Source organism: Aquila chrysaetos, chromosome 13, assembly GCF_900496995.4.
Source record: "Aquila chrysaetos chrysaetos chromosome 13, bAquChr1.4, whole genome shotgun sequence".
In the NCBI taxonomy this organism is placed as follows: Eukaryota; Metazoa; Chordata; class Aves; order Accipitriformes; family Accipitridae; genus Aquila; species Aquila chrysaetos.
In genome coordinates, this window is record NC_044016.1 from 2,777,600 (window position 1) to 2,790,000 (window position 12,401).

The 12,401-nt window shown below is 37.5% G+C and overlaps 1 protein-coding gene across 28 annotated transcripts in view; it reads left to right on the forward strand.

Moving 5' to 3' along the window:
• Positions 1–12,401, forward strand: part of NRXN1 (neurexin 1) — a 724,516-nt gene that overhangs the window by 239,559 nt on the left and 472,556 nt on the right. For all 28 annotated transcript variants that reach the window (XM_030035075.2, XM_030035076.2, XM_030035093.2 and 25 more), the window contains one exon: positions 12,281–12,401. This exon is cut by the window's right edge and continues 181 nt beyond it. In XM_030035075.2, the coding sequence (XP_029890935.1) occupies positions 12,281–12,401 (121 nt within the window). The remainder of the gene's footprint in view (positions 1–12,280) is intronic.

Below are 12,401 nucleotides of genomic sequence, written 5' to 3' on the forward strand. Positions count from 1 at the left end.
TTGTTTAGATAAAAAATTTCTAGCAGGTAGCAATAGGCCATAAGCACATCTCTCTGGTCACTATTTTAAATAGCAAATTGCTTCAGTTAAGACTTTGGATTTTCAGGTCTCCTTTGTTGCTGTAGGATTCTTTCATAGAATATATTCCTCATATACTCAGTAACTTGAAAACATGTTTCTTTAAATGTGAGAGAAACTATTAGATGATCATATCCTCAACAAGCTGGAAAACGTGATAAAAAAAAATTCATATTTAATTTCCCATGTTTATAGGAAGACTAAGAGTTCTAAATAGCTTCTTCCAAATACATTTTGAAGACTAACAGAGATCCAAGAGACTTTTCCCCGATGTTCATATGTAGACATTCCTTCAGTGATGCAATCTTAGGCACAGATTGAAAAAATGTGACAGTTGTGTATAATATCTTCTAGAAGGTGTTTGGTTTGGTTTCCCTTTTTCAAATCATTGCTGTGGTTCTTATTACTGAGACAAATGCTACATATTCCTGTAGTACCTCTCTGATAGTAGTGCAAAATTGATTTTAAAAAATGGCTCATTACGCACATAATACCATTACAGGGGCCTTCCCTCTGCATCTCTGGAAAACTTATTGTTATGTAGGAGTTAATTAGGACCAGAAAATTCCTTTTTTTTTTTTTTTTTTTTAATTGCATCCACATCCCAGGACATGCTGCACTAATTCTGTAGTGCTGTGTGGTACTGTAAGAGAGGTGTTCAGCTGATGTTTCGGAAGTTTGTTATTAACATTGGAAGTGTTCTTTATCAGATCATTTAATTAGTTAACTCTCTTTACGTATTATGATAAATTCATGTGATGTGTTAGTTTGACACTATTTTCTTCCTTATTGTCTCATTAGAAATATGTGTTAAATATAATACCAACAAACTCAAAGCTATCTTAAGTATTTCTTCCTCTCCTAATCCACGTTTTTATTTACTATAATGTAAAATGAATGCAAGACTCCTGGAAACCCTCAGCAAGGAGTAAGGTGGTATTACTTTGTCCAAGGAGCAGACCAGAAATTGGATTTTTGTCCAGGACACAGACTGCTTTCAATTTTTACAAGAACAACTGTATTTGGTTTTTGTGCAACTCTCCCCTGCAAGATACAGGCAGATGAGAGCCAGCCCAGGATGGGGAGGAAGAACTTTACCTTTCCTGTGCCATCACTCAAACTAGATTCATTTTAAAACTTACATTTGCAGAAGTTTTATAGTTACAGAGAGAAAAATTAAAAACATTATTTTTATTATTGTAATGTCAGCTTTTCTACCAACTCTGCTTTCTGTAAGCAATGTGATATAGAAAGGCTCTGCACTTCTGATCCTCTGAAAGCTGAAAATCTGTATTTTGCAGTTTAGCCGCAAAGTCAGTGAGAGCCTTGAGGCCTGGAAAAGGCCTTTGGTAAGTTGTTGAGCACAGTTTTTACCTTGGCAGAGTAACTGAAGCCTGTATTTATTTGTTGATATAATGGTAACCTGGTTTCCCAACATCTGACCAAAGTCCCTCATTAAGTTTTAAGGCAACAGTAATGTTGACTAAAACTAGTTTCTTCTTCTGTGGATGTAGAAGTCTTATGTATATTTGTCATTTTGCAGTTTATTCTTAGTTTAACAAGAATGCCTTTAAAATGATGTCAAACTCTGGCGTTTTGAGTAATTATATGAAAGGCGTTATCACTATGACAAACTGCAGGACTTTCTAATCTACTTTTTAATGATGTGACTGTTCATAGGAAAATAATCCACTTATTTTCACCTTTTAGCAGTCTAGTATTTAATGTAGCCTAAGATGGCATCATTCCTAAAAAATCCTGCTCACTTTACTCTTCCTCCTCAATTGCAAGTTTGCTTTTGAAGTGCATACTCTGTGTGATTAAAGGAACTGAAAATTAGTGAGGAAATTCTCTAGTCCTAGCCATTTTAGAAATGAATGAAAATTGCTGTTTAGCAAAATGGAGTAATTTATCACTTATCCAGTGTTCCCTATAAGTCATTTATCATGAGTGACAACTGTCATCATTTTATTCTAATCTGAGGTGTGAGGAGGGATCAGAGGCTTACATTGTGCAAGTTCGTACTTTTAATTGTGTCCTGGTTTCAGCTGGAATAGAGTTAATTGTCTTCCTAGTAGCTGGTACGCTGCTATGTTTTTGAGTTAGGTATGAGAAGAATGTGATAACACACTGATGTTTTCAGTTGTTGCTAAGTAGTGTTTAGACTAAAGTCAAGGATTTTTCAGCTTCTGATGCCCAACCAGCAAGAAGGCTGGAGGGACACAAGAAGTTGGGAGGGGACACAGCCGAGACAGCTGACCCAAACTGGCCAAAGGGGTGTTCTATACCATGTGATGTCACACCCAGTATATAAACTGGGGGGAGTTGGGGTGCGGGGATCGCTGCTCGGGGACTAACGGCGTGTTGATTGGCGGGTGGTAAGCAATTGCACTGCGCATCATTTGTATATTTCAATCCTTTCATTATTACTGTTGCCATTTTATTAGTGTTACCATTATCATTATTAGTTTCTTCATTTTCTGTTCCATTAAACTGTTCTTCTCTCAACCCATGAGTTTTACTTCTTTTCCCGATTTTGTCCCCCGTCCCACTGGGTGGGGGGGGAAGTGAGCGAGCGGCTGCGTGGTGCTTAGGTGCTGGCTGGGGTTAAACTACGACAAATTGGCAACTGATTTAATGATTGTGTGTAGAATAAAACGGCAGCTAGAAAAGCCTTTCCAAGTTTCCCCTCGGCTCCTGCAACATGATATTTTATACATGACTTTATCACTTATGCTGTTAAATTCTTGTTGTCAGGTGGAATTTTACTTTGCACTTCAGTTTACTTAAAAGTATACTAGTTTTACTTGTAAGTTGGATACAAGCAGTGCAGACTTCTCCCAGGATTCCAGGTGTGGTGTCTTTTTGAGCTAAACCATGTACTGATAGTGGACTGTATAAACAGACACTATGGTAGTCCAAATTAGTTGGTTAGAACAACTAGCCAAAGTCTTACTTCTCTTGTCATTTCTTTGAGCGCAGCATTTTCTCTTGGAGAAAGGCTTGGGATGGTTCACCAGTTCCCTGGATCTTTGGAATGAGTAGACACTTGTACAGCATTTTTCTGCAAAAAGATCATACAAATTAATAATAACACAACCCTTGAGAAATGATTCCTGACTCCTTCAGAATAAGTTGTTCATGGTCTTAAATGTTTTGTTCTCATGTTAGGCTAGCCATGATTATCTCATAATGGACTTAATCCCTAATAAAGGAGGAAGAAGGTACCATAATGTGACCACAAAAATTGAAATTTATTTTATAATGCTTTCTGGAGCTGCTAACTGCTGGTTTTGTGATACTGCATCTTTATCCTTCTGTAAAAACAGCAGCTCTTTTCAGACTAAAACTTCACATTGTAACTGTTTGCTTTTAAGAGCCTGTGAGTGCAACTTTCCTTATTTGCCGATTTACATATAATAAAGACTTTTCTTGTTTCTTACCCAAAATTTGCTTAAGTATTACAACAATGGATTGTGCAATGCATTTCTGGGTATGCTGGCAAATAAGATGCTCAAGAACAGCAATTTCAGTTCCTGCTAGAGAATCTATTCCAGCATGCCATATACTTTTCAGCGTACGCCATATTAATAGGGAAAGGAGCCAGAGATTTGTATTTACATGACATGGTGGTGGGTGGAGGGGGAGGAAAGAAACAGTATTTTCTTTCTTGTGTGGATCTGGAATCATGAATCTTATTTTCTCCCCAAATTGTTCCCTTGGAACTTTCTGTGAAGACTTGTTTAGAGGCCAAGGAGAGCAGTTGCTGGACAGGAACAAAAGAATGTCAGAAAGGGAAGGAAGAATGGGAGATTTTTCTATTAAAACAAAATTATTTAAGCTTAAGTGAGATAGGAACAGAAAACTGTTGTTGCTACATACTATCAGTACTTTTAAAAATAAATTCTACCCTAACTGATAAAGTAGACCATCTGTACCGCATTTGAATTAATAATTTCTTAGGTTTTATCAAAATTCCATCTTTTTTGTTGGTTTCATATTTAAGTCTTAAATTTAAGCAGACAGTAATAATTTGTTTTCTTCTCTGAGTGCCTGCATGATTTGTTTATGTATGCAATCCAGTAAGCCTATTTTATGTAACTGGGAAACAAATTAAGGTCAAACTCAGGTAAAAAAAATTGGAGAAACACTTTATAGTCTTACAGTTTTTCATATTAAGATCCAGTAAGTGATCTATTAATGGAAGGGTACAGGCTGGTCTTCTAAAAGGGCAGTATGCTGAGAAGCCTTGTGCATGATGTGTCCCGAGATCATTCTACGTACAGCGGTGCACACCTTGTGCAGAGAGAATTCCCCTTGTATTGTTGTGGCAAACTGTTAGTTTGCTATTGCTGCAAGGTTTCCAGATCTTGATGTTTACTGCAGAAGTAGCAGTTCAGGCTGTCTTGTTTCATTGTATCAGTCTTCCTTGTTAATGGTTTTGTCTACATGCTGTTTTGGTGTAGTTTTCCCTAGGTTGCATTACGTTCTGTAAGACTTTATAAATAAGAAGACGGCTTAATAGATAAATGGTTGAATCTTGAATTGCCATAAAATGGAGCACAAAACAGTACATCTGGGGACATACTAGACTCTGGTTTGGCATAATTTATTTATTCAGTGCATTTTTAATGTTTTGAAGATTGTACAGAAGGAATCTGACTCTTAGAATATCACCAGTATCAGCTTATTTTGTCTTTGAAAATAATTCTTCTGGTAGGCAGGCAGATAAATCGACAGCACTCTACTACATTTTGTTTGTATAATAATAGACTGGTTTGTCACATGACATGGGTCCTTGGAATTTAGTTAATAAACTTATTTTAAGACTGTTTGTTGTTTCTTCTGTAAAGACACATTGTAGCTATCAATAAATAGCTTTGATTTACTCTCCCTAGGCAATTTTTTTTTTTCTGTAGTCTATGCTCCCATCATTGTTACTACCTAATAAGACCAGAGCATCCAGTCATATGCATTTGATTTAAATCAGGCACGGGCACATGATGAAATCATTATGGAATCAGCCAGACCTATTTTATAATTTAATACTGCCAGGGAGGAGGCTAGATATACTGTAAAGCTTAACATAGTACTTATGTAGGATTGTAAAATCTGCTAAGGCCTGTGGAAGTATTTCTTCTGGACCTTTGATCAGACCCTAAGGACTTAAATGAACCTCCAAAGAAGTGAATACTAAAACTGTTGTTGACTTCAGTGGGGAAAAGGGCAAATTCTAAGTAAGAAAATAGGAAAAATACCCTTTCTGCACTAGCAGGTGCTTTAATAAAACATGCTTCTTGTCTGAATCCTTTCTGTGACACAAACAGATCATGTCTTTCTGTATTTATGCATATCCCATTAGTCAGGATTGTAACTGCAGTAATATACAATAATTTACAGTACTCAAAATTCAGAATAAAAACATGTTAAATTCAGCTATTGGTGTTTGTATTATCTTGTGCTTTTCTATGCAGGTAATTACATTTTAGTCATTAAATGAAGTGCAACACTTCATACTGGCTAGAATGACTGCCATGCATTTTTAATGGTTTCTCTAAGTGTCATTAAGTGATAATTTGAAAAAATAAACAAACAACCAGCAGTATACACAATTGCTTATTAATAAAGCCTGTTCTTAATTCACTTTTTAAATCAATGAAAGTTGTGGTATGAAATGTAGCAATAGATTATAACTGCTTTTTTATATAAAACATCTGAATGTTTTATATAATTTTTTTTCAATCTGTCCATTGTAATTATATACTTTCATGTCAAGGGTAAAATAGTACCTTTGCTTGACATTAGAGAGTTGATACAGGGATGGTTACCAGTATTGCTTCATGGCTTTTCTGTCCTGTGTCTAATTTATGAAACATTTTCACTTGTACTTGGCTCCAGCTGTATGTCTGCTAGAAATGTCTCTGTTTTTCAGTGATAAAACACACTAAAGCTTTGTAACTTGATTTCCTATTCTGTTTTTTCTGAATCTTTGCTAGCCTACACTGAAACCATACAGTGGCAGAGCTGTGGCTGTTTTGCCTTCTATCTTCCCATTTCATAGCCGGGTATGGCAAGGCAGCATTGCAGTTGCAGTGTCTAATCACTTTCAAAATGTCAATGCCATATTGAGGGCAAAGATGTCTGAGGTTGCATCGAAATGATCATGAGAGGGAGTTTTAATTTTTCATGAGGAATGCATTACTCCAAAGACTGGAGAAATGTGGAGATGGTTTATCGCTACCTCCCCTCCCTTCAAGTAGTTTGTTATGTGCAGTTTGGCCAAACTAGAATATTGTCATAGTAAAAATTATTTGAGTTCATGCCACGGATGTATTTTCAAATTACAAGAAAATACTTAGTTTTGTTGAGATACTTCCTGTGAAAAGATACTATATGCTTAATCTCCCTTCAGTTGTTTGAAACCAGTAGTTTTCAGGTTTCATTCTTCTGTAATGCTAAGAAATGTATTTTCAGTTGTCAGATGCCTGTGGAAAAGCATGGTAGTTCTTAGCAGGCAGCACCTACTAGAAAATGGAAGGACTATCTAGTTGAGTATGCAGACTGTCTCATTAGCTGCTCAGTCAAGCTCTGTGACCTTTTGTCTGTCAGGCATTTTTTTTTTATAGCACTGAAACTCCTTAGAATAAAAATCGAAGTTCTTTTAACTATTGATACCAGAAGTGAATTTCCTAATCTATCAAAATGTTTTTGAATTACTTCAGTTTTTTCAACCTTTGCTTCCTAAAAGTAATTTACATCAGAAATCTCAATTTAATGAGTTTTACTGAAAACATAGTAACTACTGAGAAAAAGGGAATTGCTGCTGTACGTACAGCTGGAGCTTACTTGGCGGAGTTATTGGTAAAGTCTGATTTCTCTTCAGAAATGAGATTTTGAGATTGCCAGAATCACAAGGCATGACATCTGAGCTCCTGGCTGTCCTTGTGCTCCTCTGTGAGCTGGCCTTCTAGGGGCCCATAATTAATAAAATCTTAAATGGTAAAGGAAATGGATGAAATGGAGCCAATCTGGATCAGGAATGATGCTATTCAGAGTGCCCATAGTTGCACAACTGGAAGTTTGGAAGGTGATATTGTCTTGAATCCCACAGAGAGGAGGGTTCATCTCCTGACTCTGCAGCCCATGAGCATACTGCGGTTGGATCAGAACCTCTCCCAGTTATCTGAAGTATGGATGTGACCTACCTGATAAATATCAGCACTTTCATGAATTATTATCCTACCCTAATGGAGTCCTGGTACCGGTTTGCATGCAATGCCATTGCAATCACAGCCTGTATCGTAGTATTACAATGAATTCTGAAGACTGAATATGTGAAATTCAATCCTACAATGCAAAACAGCAAATAATGGACGTTTTCAGTTTGGCAGGTGAGCCAAAAATTTAGTTTGGCAGGAAAGGTATGAAATTAAAGGGTTTTTTCCCCACAGTATTCAGGTTTTTAAATCACAGTATTTTTCTGAAGTAAAATGGTATTCTCAGTTTTGGCTTTTTATTTTCAGTTTAAAGTCAAATTTTAAGCAAATGAATGCTAGTTTGATGCAAACTAAGTAATTTGTTTAAAAATTGAATGCTTCAACATAACTTAAAATCACTCAACTCGCAAAACTTCTGATTCAAACTTTCTGTACAGTTTTATTGCCAAAATCAGTGATTAAATGAAACACCAGATCCATAAATTCCTTCCAGAAATACCCCAAATGGGGTCTCTCCCCCCTGCCAACTGGGGAAAACTTCATATGTGAGTTGATTTTGATCAGCTCCTGTGCCAGAGTGATGGTACAGTAATGTGGAAGGAAGACCTACGGCTTATCTAACACTTGTTTATGTACCTTGTATGGAGGTCATTAGCCATATTGGTTAATGACAGTTCTTTGGTGACATTACTGAGTATTACAGACCTTATTATTGAAGCTAAAAGGAATGGGAAAGAGTTAAAAAATTAAAAGTGAATGCTGCAGGGTGCATAGCATTGGTTAAAGAAGATGCTGCAGAAGAAGAGTTCAGAGTTTGCCATTACTGGTTTTCCCAAAGGGCATCCGGTGGGATCCATGTGAAATAGATGTTTTCCAGTCACAGTGGTGCTGACTTCATCTTTCCAATGACAACTCAAGCTGGTTTTTGTTGTTTAGTTTTTGTTTTGCTCTCCAATGAAGAGGCGTAGGGTTGCCCATTTAGCCTTTTATTTTCCCTCCCTCGAGGAAAATGCAATTAAGTCAAAAGGTTTTAGCCTTGAATACTTACAGTTCTGGAGTGCTAAACACAGAAATGTTAGCCTTTATGTTGGGTGTCTGCGGTGAGGTGTTGGGAGCTGGGGGTGGCTTCTGTGAGGAGAGGCTGGGGCTGCCCTGTGCTGAACATGGCCAGTTCCAGCAGACCCACCGTGAGGCACAGGTTAACCCCTCAGCCACGAGTGGGTTGCTTCTGGGAAAGTGTGTGTAAGAAATGATAAAAAAGCAGCGAGGAGTGAGGAAAAAAAAAAGTCTGAGAAACATCCCTGTGAGCACCAAGGTGAGAGAAGCAGGAGGGGAAGGAGGTGCTGCAGTGCCAGAGCAGAGATTCCCCTGCAGCCTGTGGAGAGGAGACCATGGGTGAGCAGGTATCCCCACTGCAGCCCATGGAGGATGCCATGGGTGGAGAATTCCTGAAGGATCTGTGGACTGTGGAGAGCCCACCCAGGAGCAGGCTCAGCCTGAAGGACTGCAGCCATGGGAAGGACCCACGCTGGAGGGTGAGAAAAGCATGAGGAAGAAGGAGTGGCAGCTGCCATTCCCTTTTGCTGCTCAGGGTCATGAGAGGTAGAGGAGTTGGAAATGAAGGAGTGACAGGAATGAAGCTAAGCCTGAGGAAAAGGTGGGGGTGGGAAGGTATTTTCAATTTGGTTTTCCACCACTCAAAACTATTTTAATTGCAATAAACTAGTTTTCCCCAAGTTGACTATTATTTTTTTTTGCCTGTGATGGTAGTTGGTAAGAGACTTGCTTGTCTGTATCTTGGCCCATGAAGTTTTTCATCTTATTTTCTTCCCCTGCCCTGTTAAGGAGGAGGAGTGAGAGCGCGACTGGGTGGGCATCTGGCAGCTGGCCAAGGTCAACCCAACACAATCCTAAAGGCTTTTTCCAATTTATGTAAATTGTGGCTCTATTTACGGTCCAAGGTTATAATTTTGCTTGAATGAATATTCCTGCTTGCTTCTTCAGGCCCTTCTTTAGGAATAATTTAAAAAAAAAAAAAAAAAAAAAGTGCCTGGCATGCATTTACACTCCCATGCATTTTCATGTCTGTGTAAATGATCTGGCTCTACAGAAGTAGTTTACAGTGCATAATATGTATACATAAATATTTTGCATGTTGATTCATTTATGTCCTTCAGCTTTTTCTGTTACAGTCATTAAATACATGGGACAAAACTATACATACTAAGTTGCTGCATTTAAGTTTTATCATCTGTCCATTGCAGTTATTCATGCTGTTTTAGTATGCCTTTGCAGTAAGCATCCATACCAAATAAATTTGCTCTTGAGCATTTTATGCTTTTATTAAATATTCATTAAATGAGATGCATTGTATTCATGCAGTGTGCTGCTTAGTGCATTGAAACCCCAGAAAATGCATTGTTTGTAAATTCTTTGTGCAGAATGAGCCAAGGTTTTCCTCCTCTACCAAAACGTGTCAGGGTCTAGGACACATTGCTATCAGTGTAGAGTTGTTCTGCATGCGGGACTGATCTGGAACACTTAAGACCTGGAGAACGGGTACAGCAGTTCCTGGTGTGTCCTTAGTGGAAGCTGCAGTGTCCTTTGTCCTACTGTTCCTGATAGACTAGGAAGGGTTATAGACACAATAAATAGGTATTTTCTTGCTACTCTGTTGGTAATGTCAAAGGTAAAAAACAAAGACTTTTGGACAGATTGAGTGGGCTAATTTTTGGCCTCAGTCAGGCACACGGAATCTAGCTCATATTTCAGTCAAGTTCAACAAAGGGTAGCGTTTGTCCTAACTGTCAAAAATGTATGCTGGGTAAAAATGGTCTGGTGATAAAATACCAGAATTATTTTAACTGCTTTTCTCTCCATAGTAAGTATTAGTCAGAACACCTCTAAGAATATAATTTTTGTCTAGAATGGAATTTCATATTACAAAAAAAAAAAAAAAAACACCAACCCAAAAAAAACCAAACAAAAAAAAACCCCAAAAAACCAAAAAAACCCCTCAAAACCCCCAAGACTCTTGTTCTCCTGAAACTGGGAGGGTGAGACACCAGTTATGTTGGAGCTTTTCTCACCATGTCAACCGCTTGTACTCATAAGCCTGGCTATCTCTTCATGAGTTCCTCCCCAGAGAGGTGATTGGGTTTGTCCATAGAGGTACCAGCTATCTAGATACTACAGCCCTACGGAAGTCAAGTTAGGATGTAGCACGTTATGATGATACCTAGCTCCTCCTGCGTATTTATTGTGTATGATGAATGGCCAATTCAGTCTGTGAATGTGTATGATCAACTGCTTGCTGTAATAGAGGAACATTTTGCTTAATCTGAAACTGGAGATGGGATTTTTGTTTGGTTTTGTTTGTGTTTCGTGAGAGGCGTTATCAACAGATAGCAGGGAAATCGTCCTTAAGGGTGCTCAGAGACGTTATTTATTTATTTATTGTTAAGTGTTTATTTACAAAATAGGCTTAGGCTGTGAAATCTAGCTGTGGATTTCCTGTTACAAACTCTGATTTCTTTCATTTGGGGCAAGATACTGTTGAGGTCTGCTTTGGGCTATATACAGAGCATATTAGATAAACAGTTGCTTTGTGAGGTTTTTCATATAATAGCCTAGTATGATTTGGCTGCTGCTGCACACAAAAAAAAAAATCCAAAGAATTCTGCGTCAAATCTGTGAGATAACACTTCAAAATAAATACAGACCAATAATTTTTAATATTCTTATTACATAGAAAAGTTAAGCTAAAATGCAATTGCTACCTGGACTCCTATCTGAAGTTACTTTGCAGTACTATCTGAACTTACTATGCTCTACTAGCTGAAGAGAAGCATTGTAAGTAGCATCAGTGTTAATGTATAGTCTGCTGCAGGGGGTTGTAAGCAGATGACATGGAACAACAGAAGATGCGTATGCCCAGGGACTGTGTTCTCACATCTGCTTTTTTGCATGCTCTGTCATTCGCTGGTGTCTTTTAAATTCACACTGTTGTTATTTCCCTTATCTATATATTTATACATATGTTTGGGTTTTGTTCTGATGGTATCAGCTGTGTTCTGGAGACTGAGTTTATTCTCAAGAACGATGAAATTTGATATCCTCAGGTTTTCATACCTTCCTCCTTACACTGCATCAACATATATAGTTTTCCTTTGACATTTTACTAGCACTTACTAGTAGCTAAACAAATAAATTCTGACTTATATAGCTCTAAACTCTGTACACATGTGGTGAAAGCTCAGCATATGTGTTCATCTATAGGAATTCAGGGGAAAACATAATCTCCATGTATGTTATACTTCTCTGATGAGACTGAAGGCTGAGCCTCTGCTATTTGTGTTTCTTAGTCACCTTTAGGATAAACTACGAAAATAATGTGTATAGCACATACTGGCTAGTAAAAGTACATCTCAGAAGAAAACTATTTGTTTCCTGATGCGTGTTAACTTCTCTCCAGCATGGTGCTATATGCAGGTTTGAATGAGGTAGATTCTTAAATGAGCGGTTTGTAGTTTTGGTTTATTCAAGGCCTTAGGCCAAAGCTCTTCAAGATATCTAGGTTATTGATTCTTTTTGAGACACCATGATTTTAGTGAGAGTTCAGAATGAAAAGGTCTGGGTTTTGACTGGGATAACGCTTTGGTTTGCACATTCACCTAAATGTTGTGTACTTAGATATCTTCTAGATCAGATTGCTTAAGTAACATTAACACGACTGCTGATGCAGTATATTTTCTGAGTTTAATCATACCCATGAATATTCTGTAAGAAAATATTTTAAAATATGTTCACAGTAAATCTTATATTTAACACTTTTCTTCATGGATTTTAAGTGTTTTAAATTAATTGCTTTTTGATACAGTGCTTACAGTAATACTGTTGAATTAGCTAGGAAAATAATTCACGCAAGTTGCTTTTAATTATTTGCTTGTGATTTATTTGTTTGTTTCTCTCCTTTCATTTGTCAGGAAAAGAAGAATATATTGCGACATTCAAGGGATCAGAATACTTCTGCTATGATTTATCTCAGAATCCCATACAGAGTAGCAGTGATGAAATAACTCTGTCGTTTAAAACACTTCAGAGGAA